We start from the raw sequence: 12,555 nt of genomic DNA, 5'->3' as shown, positions 1-12,555 counted from the left end.
TAGCAGGTGACGATATGTCTGGTGACAGCTCCCTCAGTTGGGATGGGGAAGCCCACCTGAGTCTGGAGACCACTCCCGTTCTCAGAGGCTAACTGGAGTTTTGCTTTGCAATGTTCTCAAGGCTGAATCCCTCAGGTCCAGTGAAAATAGAGGAACATGATAAGAGTCTAATCAAAGGATCTGTGGGGCAGCCTTCTCTGGTGCCCTTGCTTTCAAGAAGGAACCTAAAAGTTTCTGGCATAGAAAGCCAGCTGTCCTGTCCCAATTTCTGCTGACCCAGTGGAGTCAAAGTAACAACATCAGGGTGCTATGCATGTGGCAGCTTTTCTATTGCTACTCAGTGACTAGACTATTTGTGTGTCCATATGTCTATCCACTGTCCATCTGTCTACTCATCCACTCACCCTTCTATTCACCTATCTATCCACCCACCTATCTATCCATCCATCCATCCACTTGATCAATTCATCCATCCATCTATCCAACCATCCATCCACCTATCTACCTGTCCATCTATCCATTCACCCACTCATCCATCTGTCCACCATCTACCTGTCCATCCATCCACCCACCCATCCACCCACCTATCTATCCATCCATCCACCCATTCACACACCCATTCATGAGTCCATCCAACTATCCATCCATCCATCCACCCACTCACTTGATCAATTCATTTTGTCATCAGATATCACCAAGCCTCCAACATGTGCCAGACCTTGGCTGGTGCAAGGAATTTAAAGTCAAATAGGATCCAGTCAGGGGCTCATAGCTGAATCACCTAGTAATATCAAGGTAAAGTGACAGTGGCCACAGGAGAGGCAGAGAAAAGACTGTGGAAACAAAGAGAAGGGAGTCATCAGCTAAGTTGGGTGGCAATTACAGAAGACTGCACAGAAGACGCGTCATTTGAGCTGGTTATAGAAGCTGAAGAGTTGTCCTCTAGCAGAGGAGAAGAAATAATCTTCCAGGAAGAGCAGCAGATAGACAGGCCTATTGCCAACCCAGTCAAACCCTTTGCCAGAGGAGAAGACAGACCTAAATTTAGCAGGAAGACATTTAAAAAGAATTACTCCTGGCCATCCAATGGTTTAAGCATCTCAGTGTGCACTTCATACAAACTCTAGTGACCCATGCCAGGTGCTGGAGCCCATACATGTGATTGGAGCCCTGTGCTCAATGATTGAGTGTATGTGTTGAGGATGTTCCCTTGACCTAATGAAGCCAAGGATGCTGAGCTTGCCCCTAACCCTTAGACAATGTCCAGGCTTGGGAGCAACTGGGCAGGCCCCCTCCTCTGAGAAGCCCACCTGCCTTACCTTGGAACCTGATGGTGTCATTGATGATCTCCAGTGTGTCGGCCACAGCGTTGTACTCTCCCACCTTCACCTCCCTGCTGTCTGTGGGGAGCAAGAGACAGTGGCCAGTTAGATTGGGATCTGGGTTTGTGTCTGGGTGCTCCTATTCCAGGCTCTTGCTCCCCACACAGGCCCTGGGTATATTCTTGCAGGCTTCCCTGTGTCCAGTGCCTCTTCTGGTTAGAATCACAAAACTTCTAACCTGATCTATGCTGGAACATTCTCTTGTACTGTCTCTGTCTTATCAACTAGTTGTCCATCCTTTACTTCACACCTCACAGATGGGGAGCCCATGCTCCCTATAACTGTACTCTGTCTGGTACCAAGTTCTTCCCGGTCACTGAGCTGAATTGTCTCCCTGTAACATCCCCCCGCTGCTCAACTGGCTCTGCCCTCTAGAACCACACAGACCACTTTTGCTCCATCTACCGTAGGATAGCCCCATATACTTGAAGACAAAGACAGGTCATTCTGCTGATGCCATCCCCCAACTCCTCCTTACAGAACAGTACTTCAGTCTCCGCAATACCCTACCCCGGCCCCTCTGTGGGCCAGATTCCACAAAGTCAGTCTTTCTGTAGAGTGTGGACCCAAGGACTGACCAATGCACTTTAGGCATGATTTGGTCAGCAGCAAGTAGAGGGGACCATCCTCTCCTTCGTTCTGGAGTTTACATTGCTATTATTTACGTCCTCAGGTGGAATTAGCACCTTTCAGAAGCCACATTGCTCTGCTGTGTCACACTAAGCACAGTCTCCCACTGACCTTCATTCCTTGCACTTGTTCAGTGTGTTTTTAAACCCAAGTGGTGCATTCAAATTTACTCTCATCTTTCTTAAAGTTCTTGGTGGGTTTAGTTGATTATTTTGGTCATTGTCAAGGATAAAGAGGATGAAGACTGGTCCAGAGTGGTGGCAGAAGAAATGGAGAGGGGGATCAGATTTAAGCAAAGTTTCTTTCTTCCAGGTGAAATCAGGACAACTGAGTGATCAAATGGGAGATGAAGAAGAGGGGGACCAAGGTCATCTGAGGTTCTGGTGTGGATGAGGGGTTTCAGTTCCTATCCCTGAGTGGGGAACCCGGGAGGGGTTCAAATACAAGGTGAAGAATAATGAGTTCTATTTCAAATGTGCTGAGCCTGTGGTGCCTGTGGAGCATCAAGGCAGAGATGCTCTTGCGTCCAGAGCTGTGGGGAGAGGTGTGACTGGGGGGTGAGCTGGAGTCTTCGGTATGGAAGCTGGGAATTGTAGTAGGAGGCAGGAATGAGACCCCTAGGGAAAGTGAGCCAAGCAAGAAGAGGAGACTGAGTGCAGACTCCAGAGGAGCCCTGGCCCCTGCGAGCGGGCAGAGCAGAGACCGGGAAGGGGTGGCCAGGATGCAGGAGCAGGGTGCCGGGAGGAAGTGGGCATCTTAGAAGCCAAGGAAGGGCACACCTTCGCCATAGAGCTGGCCGAAGTGCCACATGCCATGGAGAGGCTGGGAGAAGCCTCTCGAGCAGGGTCTGAGGATCTTGCATCTGGGAGGATACCAGTGACCATGGATGAAGCAGATTCAGGGAAAGGATGTGGTTAGAAGGATAGAACAAGGGGCAGTGAGTCTGAGGGCAGAGATGGGAATCCCAGGGAAGAGCAGGCTTGAGAAGGGTGGGGAGCAGTTAGGAAGGGCTTGGAGTATTGACCGAGCCCCTATAGTGTGCTGGATCAGTGCTATTTTATGTAAATTTTCTTGCCTAGCTAAAATAGTGTGTGGAATAGGTAGTCTCAGTCCCACATTAAAGACAAGGAGATGGGGGCTTAGACAGTTTGTGGCTTTGCCCAGGGCCCCAGTAGCATTAAGAATAGAGCCCAGACTCAAACCCTGGACATTTTCCATAGCCTATGCTCTTCCCTGACATGGGGCTGCCTCGATGAGATTCCTGAGGTCACAGTTTGTGCCAAGTGCCCACTCCATGGACTGCCTGTGCCTCCTGAATGTTGGAAGCACAAAGAGGAGGATTGTCCACCCATCCCCAAATGAAGGCCTCTGTGAAATGCAGGTGGGTCCCTTCCAGAGCTGCAGAACTTGGCCTGCAAAATGCCTAGAGGCTATATAGGAATTCCAAGGTACCCTGAGGAACCGCCTCCTGGGCCTAAGTGAATTTCTTTGTAGAAATACAGATGCGCTGCTGGTACCTTAGAAACATTCAGAAAACAACAGGGAATCCCCTGGGCCACACTTCTGTGTTCCTCTGACCATGTGTGGTGGAAACAGGGGCTGTAAAAGTCACTTCCTTCTCCCCACAAGGGTCCTTGCCATTTAGGGGGCATCACACTGCGTGAGCAGCTGTCGCTTGCCTGGATCACCTGGCTCCTAAATGCCACATTAGCAGAATCCACTGGGGGCTCCAACATCCCTGCGCTGGCCTTTTGAAGTCCTGAGCCCTGCAGATGTCCCAATCAGGTCCCGCTGTTCAAAGGAAGCCCTGATTTATTTATTTGATGCAGGGAGGCAGTGCATGAAATATGCAGGTTGATCAGAATCAATCATCAAGAGTGGGGAACGATGCGGCTGGCACCCCACCGCACCCCGGCCACACAGTCCACCCCTCTGACTCACACGCCCTGCTGTATGCACCGTCCCATGGCCCTGAAATAATACTTAGCTTCCCACCAACCGTAATCACCATAATCTCTCCCTGGGGGCAATGCTGGAGGCTCATAGGCGCTTCACAAGTTCCTGCATTTAACACTCATGGCAAACCATGAATTGAGCATAATTCATCCTAGTCTAAAGAGGCAGAAGGAGCCTCAAATAGGTTAAGTACCCACTCAGAGCCACATGCTCGGCAGCGACCCAGCGGGTAACTAAACATGGGCCTCCTAGTTCTGAATTCAGCACACTTTTACCCTCATACTGAGCAGGGCTGCCAGTCATTCAGCCCACATTTCTTGAGTGCCTACTGCATGCCAGGCTCAGCTCACTGTATTTCATGATAAAGAATCTCTCAAAAGCAGCACTGCAGGTGGTGGGAGGTTAAAGTCATTCCCATGTCCTCAAGCCAGGTGGCCTTGGACATCCTGGACACGGGAGAGATGTTTATACTAAATCCCCTAGTTTTATTATTTTATTCATTCATTCAACGAACATTACTGGACACCCATCATGTGTCAGGCTCTGTGCTAGGGGCTAGAGATACACAGATTTTTTTTAAATCACAATTTCAGATCTTTCATGACTGTATCTGTAAACTGGGAACTTTAGAATTAATAGGAGGGTTAAAGACGAGAATATATGCCAAGTTCCTAGGTTGGAACCTAACTCACAGTAAGTGTCCAATAAATTATGGTTATTTGATTCATGATGAAAGTAATGGTGGGCTCTATGTGAGGTTCCCAAGCACTCTTCATGTTTTCTTCCTGCCATCTGTTCACTTGCGAGGTGGCTTTCCCCTCACTTTACCAAGTTAACCTGTCCAAGCCCTACCCGCTTCTTCCAGGAAGCCTTCCCTGAGTACAGCTCTTCCCCTCACAGTGTCCTAGTTGATGTGGACTCCGGGTACTGTGCATGACAGCTCTTCATGTTGAAGCCATGTCCTATGTATGTCCAGCGCTTCTGATTCCTGCTGGCCAGCCTTGCTTCTGTTGTCCTATGCAGTTTGGGTCTCATCCCTTGCACTCTGCTCAGGGTGCCTCCCGAGTCTGCAGATGGATGGACTATTGTCCTGTGTATTTTTGCATTCACTCGCACGCCAGCCAGGTGGTGACCATGATAGGCACCAGCCCTCTTAGTTTTTAACTCTTGGGCTCCTTGTTAACTCCACTGTGCAAACAAGGTCAACCGGTCTATATCTGGTCTGTATCCAGTCTTATTTGGGGCATAATAACTGCCAGCAGTAGATTTGTCTTCTCACTTGGTTCTGGTTCCAAACTGGAGGAGCCAGAATGTGTTCTTTAGAATTTGATTGTTGTTGAAAACACACACAGAGACAGAATGTATAACTCTGGGGCGTGAAACAAAAGATGATCTTGGCTCAACAAATATCAGATTCTATAAATGTACTCAATTCTAGGACCCCTAACAAAATCTCAAACTCAGGAATAGGAAAGAGCTCTGAACTAGGAGTCAGGAGCCTCAGAGCTGGTGCTGGCTTTGCGGTCCCTCTGTGAGTAGCCCTGGGGAAGTCCCATTCCCTGCCTGGGTCTTGCTAAGTGAGTGGGCTGCATGGGAGATCTTTGCAGCCCCCAACTCCTGTTCAATGATTCTGCAACTGCTTGGAAGGGTCTTCCTCACTCCAAGCTAAAATCTGCTCCCTGCGACTTCCCCTCATGGGTCCCGGCTCTGTGCTGGGGCCCCAGGTCACTTCAGCTCTGGCTCCTGACTGTCCTTTAGACTTGGAATCTGGCGACCACGGGTCTCAACTCTGCTCTTCCCCAGGATGAACAGCCACTTCTCAGGAAGCGATTTTTTACTTCTACCCCATCCCAATCTGCTCCCTCTCTCTCTCCCAGCAGCTGCTCTCAGCAGCACAGAACAGAGGCGGACTTTGTGCTCTACTATCATAAACAATATGCCATTGCTGGCCGGGCACAGTAGCTCATGCCTGTGATTCCAGCACTTTGGGAAGCTGAGGCAGCGGATCATGAGGTCAAGAGGTCAAGACCATCCTGGCTAACATAGTAAAACTCCATCTCTGCTAAAAAAATACAAAAAATTAGCCGGGTGTAGTGGCTCGAGCCTGTAGTCCCAGCTACTTGGGAGGCTGAGGCAGGAGAATTGCAGCGAGCCGAGATGGGAGGCAGAGGTTGCAGTGAGCTGAGATGGCGCCACTGCACTCCAGCCTGGCAACAGAGCAAGACTCCATCTCAAAAAAAAAAAAAAAAAAAAGCCATTGCCACATTTTTCATAAGTTCAGTTAACTGACCTTTGTTCTGAGATTTTTAACAGGCCAGGTGGACATTGGCCAAATACTCTGGGGTATAATAACTGCCAGGGGTAGATGTGTCCATCGATCTAGGTAAACTGGCTCAAGGGCAAGAGCTAAGTACCTGAGGGAACCCAGGTCATATACAATAGGCACTCTGCCCTGGGAGCACTTTTTCTCTTCTTCTTGGTGATCTCCCCCAGGTCCTTCAGAATTCATCTTGGGGCTGGGTGCAGTGGCTCACGCATGTAATCCTAGCACTTTGGGAGGCTGAGGCAGGCAGATCATGAGGTCAGGAGTTTGAGACCAACCTGGCCAATATGGCGAAAATACTAAAAATACTAAAATTAGCCAGGCATAGTGGCTAATTTTATTAACTCCGTCTCTACTAAAGATACTAAAATTAGCCAGGCATAGTGGCACGCACCTATAATCTCAGCTACTTGGGAGGCTAAGGCAGGAGAACTGCTTGAACTCGGGAGGTGGAAGTTGCAGTGAGCCAAGATTTTACCACTGCACTGCAGCCTGGGTGACAGAGCAAGCAAGACGTTATCTCAAAAAAAATATGCCAAGTAGACCTGAGTGCCCAACTCTGAATGCCCACAGCTGCCTGCACCATCCCTTATCATGCATCACACCTTGCTAGTGTCTGTGTCTGCTCCTCATTGCACTGGGTGGGCTGTGGGCTCCCCGAGGGCAAGGACTGCATCTTACCCACTCAGCCCCACCAACCTCCATCCCCAACCAGTGCTGGCCAGCACCTGGTAGGTAGGGGGTCACTTCCTAGGAGTGACAGCAACTAATTGTTGAGAAACTTCAAAAGCACAAACTATAGGACAAACAACAAAAGGGTTTATCTCCACCAAAATTAAGAACTTGGACTTGATGTTAGTTTATAGTCAAGTGACAGAATGGGAGAAGATACTTGCAAAGCCGAAAGCCAATAGGGATTGATATCTAGATTATATTAGGAACTCCTGCAGACCAACAAGAAAAAGAAACTTCAAAATAAAAATGGCCAAAGGGTTAGGTGCAGTGGCTCACACCTGTAATCCCAGCACTTTGGGAGGCTGAGACAGCTGGAGTATCACTTCAGCCCATGAGTTTGAGACCTGCTTAAGCAACATAGCAAGACTCCATCTCTATGGGGGAAAAAAAAGTTAGGCTGGGCGCAGTGGCTCACACCTGTAATCCCAGCACTTTGGGAGGCTGACATGGGTGGATCACAAGGTCAGGAGTTCAAGACCAGTCTGGCTAACATGGTAACACGTTTCTACTAAAAATGCAAAAATTAGCTAGGCATGGTGGCACGTGCCTGTAGTCCCAGCTACTCAGGAGGCTGAGGCAGAAGAATCGCTTGAACTTGGGAGGCAGAGGTTGCGTGAGCCAATATTGTGCCACCGCACTCCAGCCTGGACAGCAGAGCGAGACTCCGTTTCAAACAAAAAAAAAGTTATCCAGGCATGGTAGTGCATGCCTGTAGTCCCAGCTACTTGGGCGGCTGAGGTGGGAGGATTGGTTAAACCTGAGAGTTCAAGGCTGCAGTGAGTTATAATCATGCCACTGTACTCCACCCCAGGCAACAGAGGAGACTCTTTCTTTTTTTTTTAAGGTCAAAGGATCAGAACAGACAATCAACAAATGTGCTAATAAGCACAGAAATAAATGTCCAAACTCATTAGGAAACAGAGAAATGATACTTAAAGTCACAATATGATATTACTTTATATTTTTAGACTGTCAAAAAAATGAGGGATCCAGGAAAGACCAAATGTGGGTGGTGGTGGGTAGGGACACAGGAATCCTTTGCCAGTGGGCGTGGATATGGGCATGGCCATTCTGAGGAGCAACCTGGCAGGTTTGGGGCATATTCAATGTGCACACAGCTTCTGGCTTAACAATTCTGCTCTTGGAAATCTGTCCTAAGGAAATTCCCAGTTGGGTCCATAAGGGGACATGTATAGGGACATTTATTATTTGTGAGGGTGGGGAGTTGAAAGTCACGTGGGTGTCCATCCCAGGGGCCTGGATGGGTGAAGTGATGGCTGCACTCCACCATGGCTCCTGCAGGGAGCAGGGAGGAGCCGTGACCAGAGGCACACCCAGGACTATGGAGGCATCTTTAGAAACAGAGTGCTGAGTGGGAAAAACAAAACAGAACAGAAAATATAACTAAGCCAGCAACACTGATGTCAATAGCAACACGTATCTTGCAAGCACACATACAAACAAAATACGGGGTGCTTGCCTTTCTGTGCGGGGGAGGAGTGGGATATGGGAACAAATGAGGGAAATAAAGGGAATAAACGGACACACAAGAGGGACTTTCAGGGACCAATGACAATGATGGCCCATGAAATGAGGCAAGTGAATTGTGTCCTAAAGAAGCGAGACTGCATTTTTCTCAAAAAATTCCTGGGAGCGGGTTGTGAATCTGGGGTCACTGTTAACACTGCCCAAGAAAGGAGAAGGAAGCCAACGGTTGTTATGACCCTTCTCTGTGCCAGTCACTGAGACAGGAACATCATAGCCTCACATCATCGTGTTCTCATAGTCACTCTCAAGGCAAGGCAAAGGATCATCTTTTATTTATTTACTTTTTTTATTTTAAAAATTAATTTAATTTATTTATTTGAGATGGAGTCTCTGTCCCCAGGTTGGAGTGCAGTGGTACGATCTTGGCTCACTGTAACCTCTGCCTCCCAGATTCAAGTGATTCTCCTGCCTCAGCCTCCCAAGTAGCTGGGATTACAAGCATGTGCCACCATGCCTGCTAATTTTTGTATTTTTAGTAGAGATGGGGTTTCACTATGTTGGCCAGGATGGTCTTGATCTCTTGATCTCATGATCCGCCCACCTTGGCTTCCCAAAGTGCTGGGATTACAGGTGTCAGCCACCGCGCCCGGCCTTATTTACTTATTTTTAACTGAAATGAAGGCTCAAAGAGACTAAGCTTCTTTGCCTGTCTGCCAATAATCAGGCATGTCTGCTTCAAGCCCATATACTTTCCACATGAGAGGAAATGAGTTCTCCATTACTGGAGGCATTCAAGAGGTGGGAATGTTGTATAGGAGAGTCAGGGCTCCCTTCAACATGGAGTGTCTATGGCTTGATGAAACCCAGTATCTGTAAAGTATGCTGTCTTTTGAGCCATTTCTTAGGCTTCCTGAAAGGTAAGTTCTGGAACATGAGGGCTGGGAGGTGTCAAGGCTAGGAACAGGCTGGAAAAGAGTCCACATTCCGGTGTGTCCTTTGGTTCCTGCTGGTGTACAACCCTGCTGGTATATCCTGCAGGATTATGGACTATGACTCCCTTCTTAATTATATCAAGTTGAGTGACAGTCTGACGAAATGGCCTTTCCAGACCCATGACTTGGTGAAGTGCGCTACAATTGCAGGCCTTGACAGAGGAAAAGGTTATTAAAAATCAGCCTCGAGAGTCTCAAACTAGGGTCAAACGAGCCCTGAAAGTATTCTAGTAGGTTCTGGGAAATCATCTTCCTGCTTTCATAGGCACTGGCATTCGGCCAGAGAGATTATGAAGCCCTGGAGGTTCGAGGACTGTATCTTATTCAGCTTGGTTTTCCCCAGAGGACTTGGTAAAGCGCCTGGCAGATGCTCAGGAAATGCGCACTGAATACACCGGTATCTGTTACCCTGAAGACCAAATGGTAATTAATGCCTGCAAAAGGGAAGGACAAGTCTCTCTTTCACTAGGTACGTTCTGAATGACAATTATGTCGTTAGAGCGAAGGAAGACCCTTTCCCTTCAAATCAGGTGCCAAAATATAAAACTCCAAAGCCTGAGCCCTTTATGTTGCAGAGAAGCAGTGTGAAATTCAAGCACATTATCATTCCCCGAGATTCTTACAAATAGGCCTAATGAAGGCAGGGTCGGTGAGTTGGAGCGGCAGATGCTGAGTTTTCTCTAAGAACGGCATACACAAAGCTCTAATCATGGCTTCACTCAACTTCCTTCCCTGCTGCAAATTCTGAGCCATGTTTAGACTCCGGCAGTAACATGGATACTTTTTTTTCTCTTAAGGGGAAAAAAGCCAATTCTCTAGTATTCATCCTCATCGACATGTGGTGTAGTGAAAATCAGCCATGGCATCGGGGAGGAGCATGGAACCTGGGGAGTAGAAAGGGGTTCAGGCCTGAGGTGTGTGCCCACCAGGATGCTAATACCTGCCTTACCTACAGCCAAGAGCGCCTGCCTGAGAGAAGGGGAAGAAGGCATGCAGTTTATTTGGGAGGTGACCCTAGGATGCACTGTTAGTGGTGTGGGGAAGTGAGACAGGGAAGGGAGCCAGGACAAGGTGCATGAGTGAGCAGGCTTCTTTGTGGGCAACTGACACTCAGTCCCACTGCGGGAGCTCTGGGAAAAGAGTCAAACACACCTGGCAGTTGCCTCACCCCAGGGGAAAGGATACTGGGGTATTTATCCTCTCCTCCTCATCCAGCACTGACACAGGGTTGCTCCTGGAAGGGGTAACTCCCTGGGCGGCTCATCACACAGGCCAAGAGTTGTAGATGCTCTGGGTACGATGCTGTTTGGTTTGTCCTGAGGGCACTGGCCATGCCTACCCTCTAGGATGGTCTTGCAGGGAGGCAGGGACTTTGGGAGCCCTGGAAAACTGAGTGAATGGAGGGAAGTGCAGCTGAGGAACATGATTTTTGTGACACTGAAACCTTCCCTGGGTTCAAAATGCATCAGTCTCAAGAGGGACTAGGGCTAGTGCTGACACATTATTTTAGAAGAGTTCTTTTTATCCAGCATGCCTAAGTTTGTTAAAAAAATATTAAAGAAAAGAAGAAGAGTTTCTTCAGCCTGGAACAACAATGGCCACCATTGTTGTTGTGAACTGGCTTCAGTCCCCAGTTCTGTTGTTAAGGCTAATTGCTGTTTGCCAGACATTCTGCCTTGAATGAAGTCACTGAAAAGCAGGAGGAAGTCAACATGTTGTTAAATTTCCACAAGCCACACACCTCCAGCTTGGGGTTCCAATGCAGTCCACATTCTCACCAGCCAGCCAGGAGCCAGGCAGCACGCTAGCAACATGACTACAGCTTCCCGGGGCTTGAGAGTTCAAGGAGCACCATCTCAATGGCCCTCACTACAGCCCCAGGAGGCAGGCAGGGCTGGCATTGGTGTCGTCCCATTTCTCAGAGGAGGAAATTGAGGCTCAGAGAGATAAAGTGACTCGTCCAGGATCACACTGCCAGTAAGCTTCAGAGCGAGGACTTGGAGCCAGGTCTTTTGCACCCAAATTAATTCAATAAGTTTTTACTGGGGACCTACTATGTGCCAGGCACTGTGGATACCAAGCAGATAGCCCTAGAATAAAGAAGTGTGAATGCACCATGATGTCCTGGCTCCCTTTTCAGTCTTCTTCCCAAAGCTGCCTCCCATTTCCAAATATTATGTGTCTTAGTTTTGCAAGGAATGAGCAGAGCACCTTAAACAATACTTCTACTAGGTAAAAGGTTTAGAAGGCACCAAGAACTTTGTGTAAAAGAGAGGCCAAAAAACTATCTCATGAGGTCTTCAGAGGGAGGGTAGGTTGTGCCCCACTTGCAAGGTCCTGTTAGCAAGCATTTGTGGGAGTCTGGGGTGAGCCTAGGAGCATGCTACACCCTGGAAAGGGAGCCTCCACTGATGGGCTGGCCAAGAGGCCAGCTGTTTGTGAGTTAGCTCTGCCAGGAGACCCACTGCTCCACTGTATCCTCCAAATAAGAGAAGAGGAAGAGAGAAACAGACAGGACATAGAGGGCATGAAGGGCACAGCTGAAAACATCATGGTAACCTCATGCCAAGAACCTTTTGCAAGGTCACTGGTATGAGGTTACCATGGATAACAGAGAAACGGAGCGCTGAGTGGGAAAAACAAAACAGAACAAACAAACAAAACAAACAAAACAAACAAAAAAAGGTGTCATTTTAGGAGCTGGTAATCTCAGGATTGGTGGCAGGCCTACCAAGTTCCTGGAAGGTTCCAGAAGACACAGTCTGTACCAGCCCCCTCTTAAGGGGAGGGAGAACCATGGATCTGCAGAAGAGAAGGGATGAACTCACAGTCTCACAGGGAGTCATGGTCAGCCCCAGGCAAATTGTTTTCTCTGTCTGGGCCCAAAGAACTGAGAACCAGGAACCCTTCCAGCTTGGACAGCCTATTCAATAATCCATCCTGGTAGATAAGGCACCTCTGAAACCCATTACATTTGGAAAACCAACTGTTGGGTTGATATGCACATGCCTCCGCATTCTGGTGGCTCATTTCAGTCCTAAAATAGCAC

The 12,555-nt window shown here is 48.4% G+C and overlaps 1 protein-coding gene across 1 annotated transcript in view; it reads right to left on the bottom strand.

Annotated features, from left to right (window-relative positions):
- GABBR2 (gamma-aminobutyric acid type B receptor subunit 2) overlaps positions 1 to 12,555 on the bottom strand; it is a 425,235-nt gene that overhangs the window by 115,121 nt on the left and 297,559 nt on the right. Inside the window, exon 9 of the mRNA XM_012475766.3 lies at positions 1,320 to 1,400. Coding sequence (XP_012331189.2) covers positions 1,320 to 1,400 — 81 coding nt within the window. The remainder of the gene's footprint in view (positions 1 to 1,319; positions 1,401 to 12,555) is intronic.

This window comes from Aotus nancymaae, unplaced genomic scaffold (genome assembly GCF_030222135.1).
Source record: "Aotus nancymaae isolate 86718 unplaced genomic scaffold, 86718_ANA_hifiasm-v0.15.2.pri h1tg000003l, whole genome shotgun sequence".
Classification (NCBI taxonomy): Eukaryota; Metazoa; Chordata; class Mammalia; order Primates; family Aotidae; genus Aotus; species Aotus nancymaae.
This window is presented reverse-complemented; position numbering and strand designations above follow the sequence as displayed.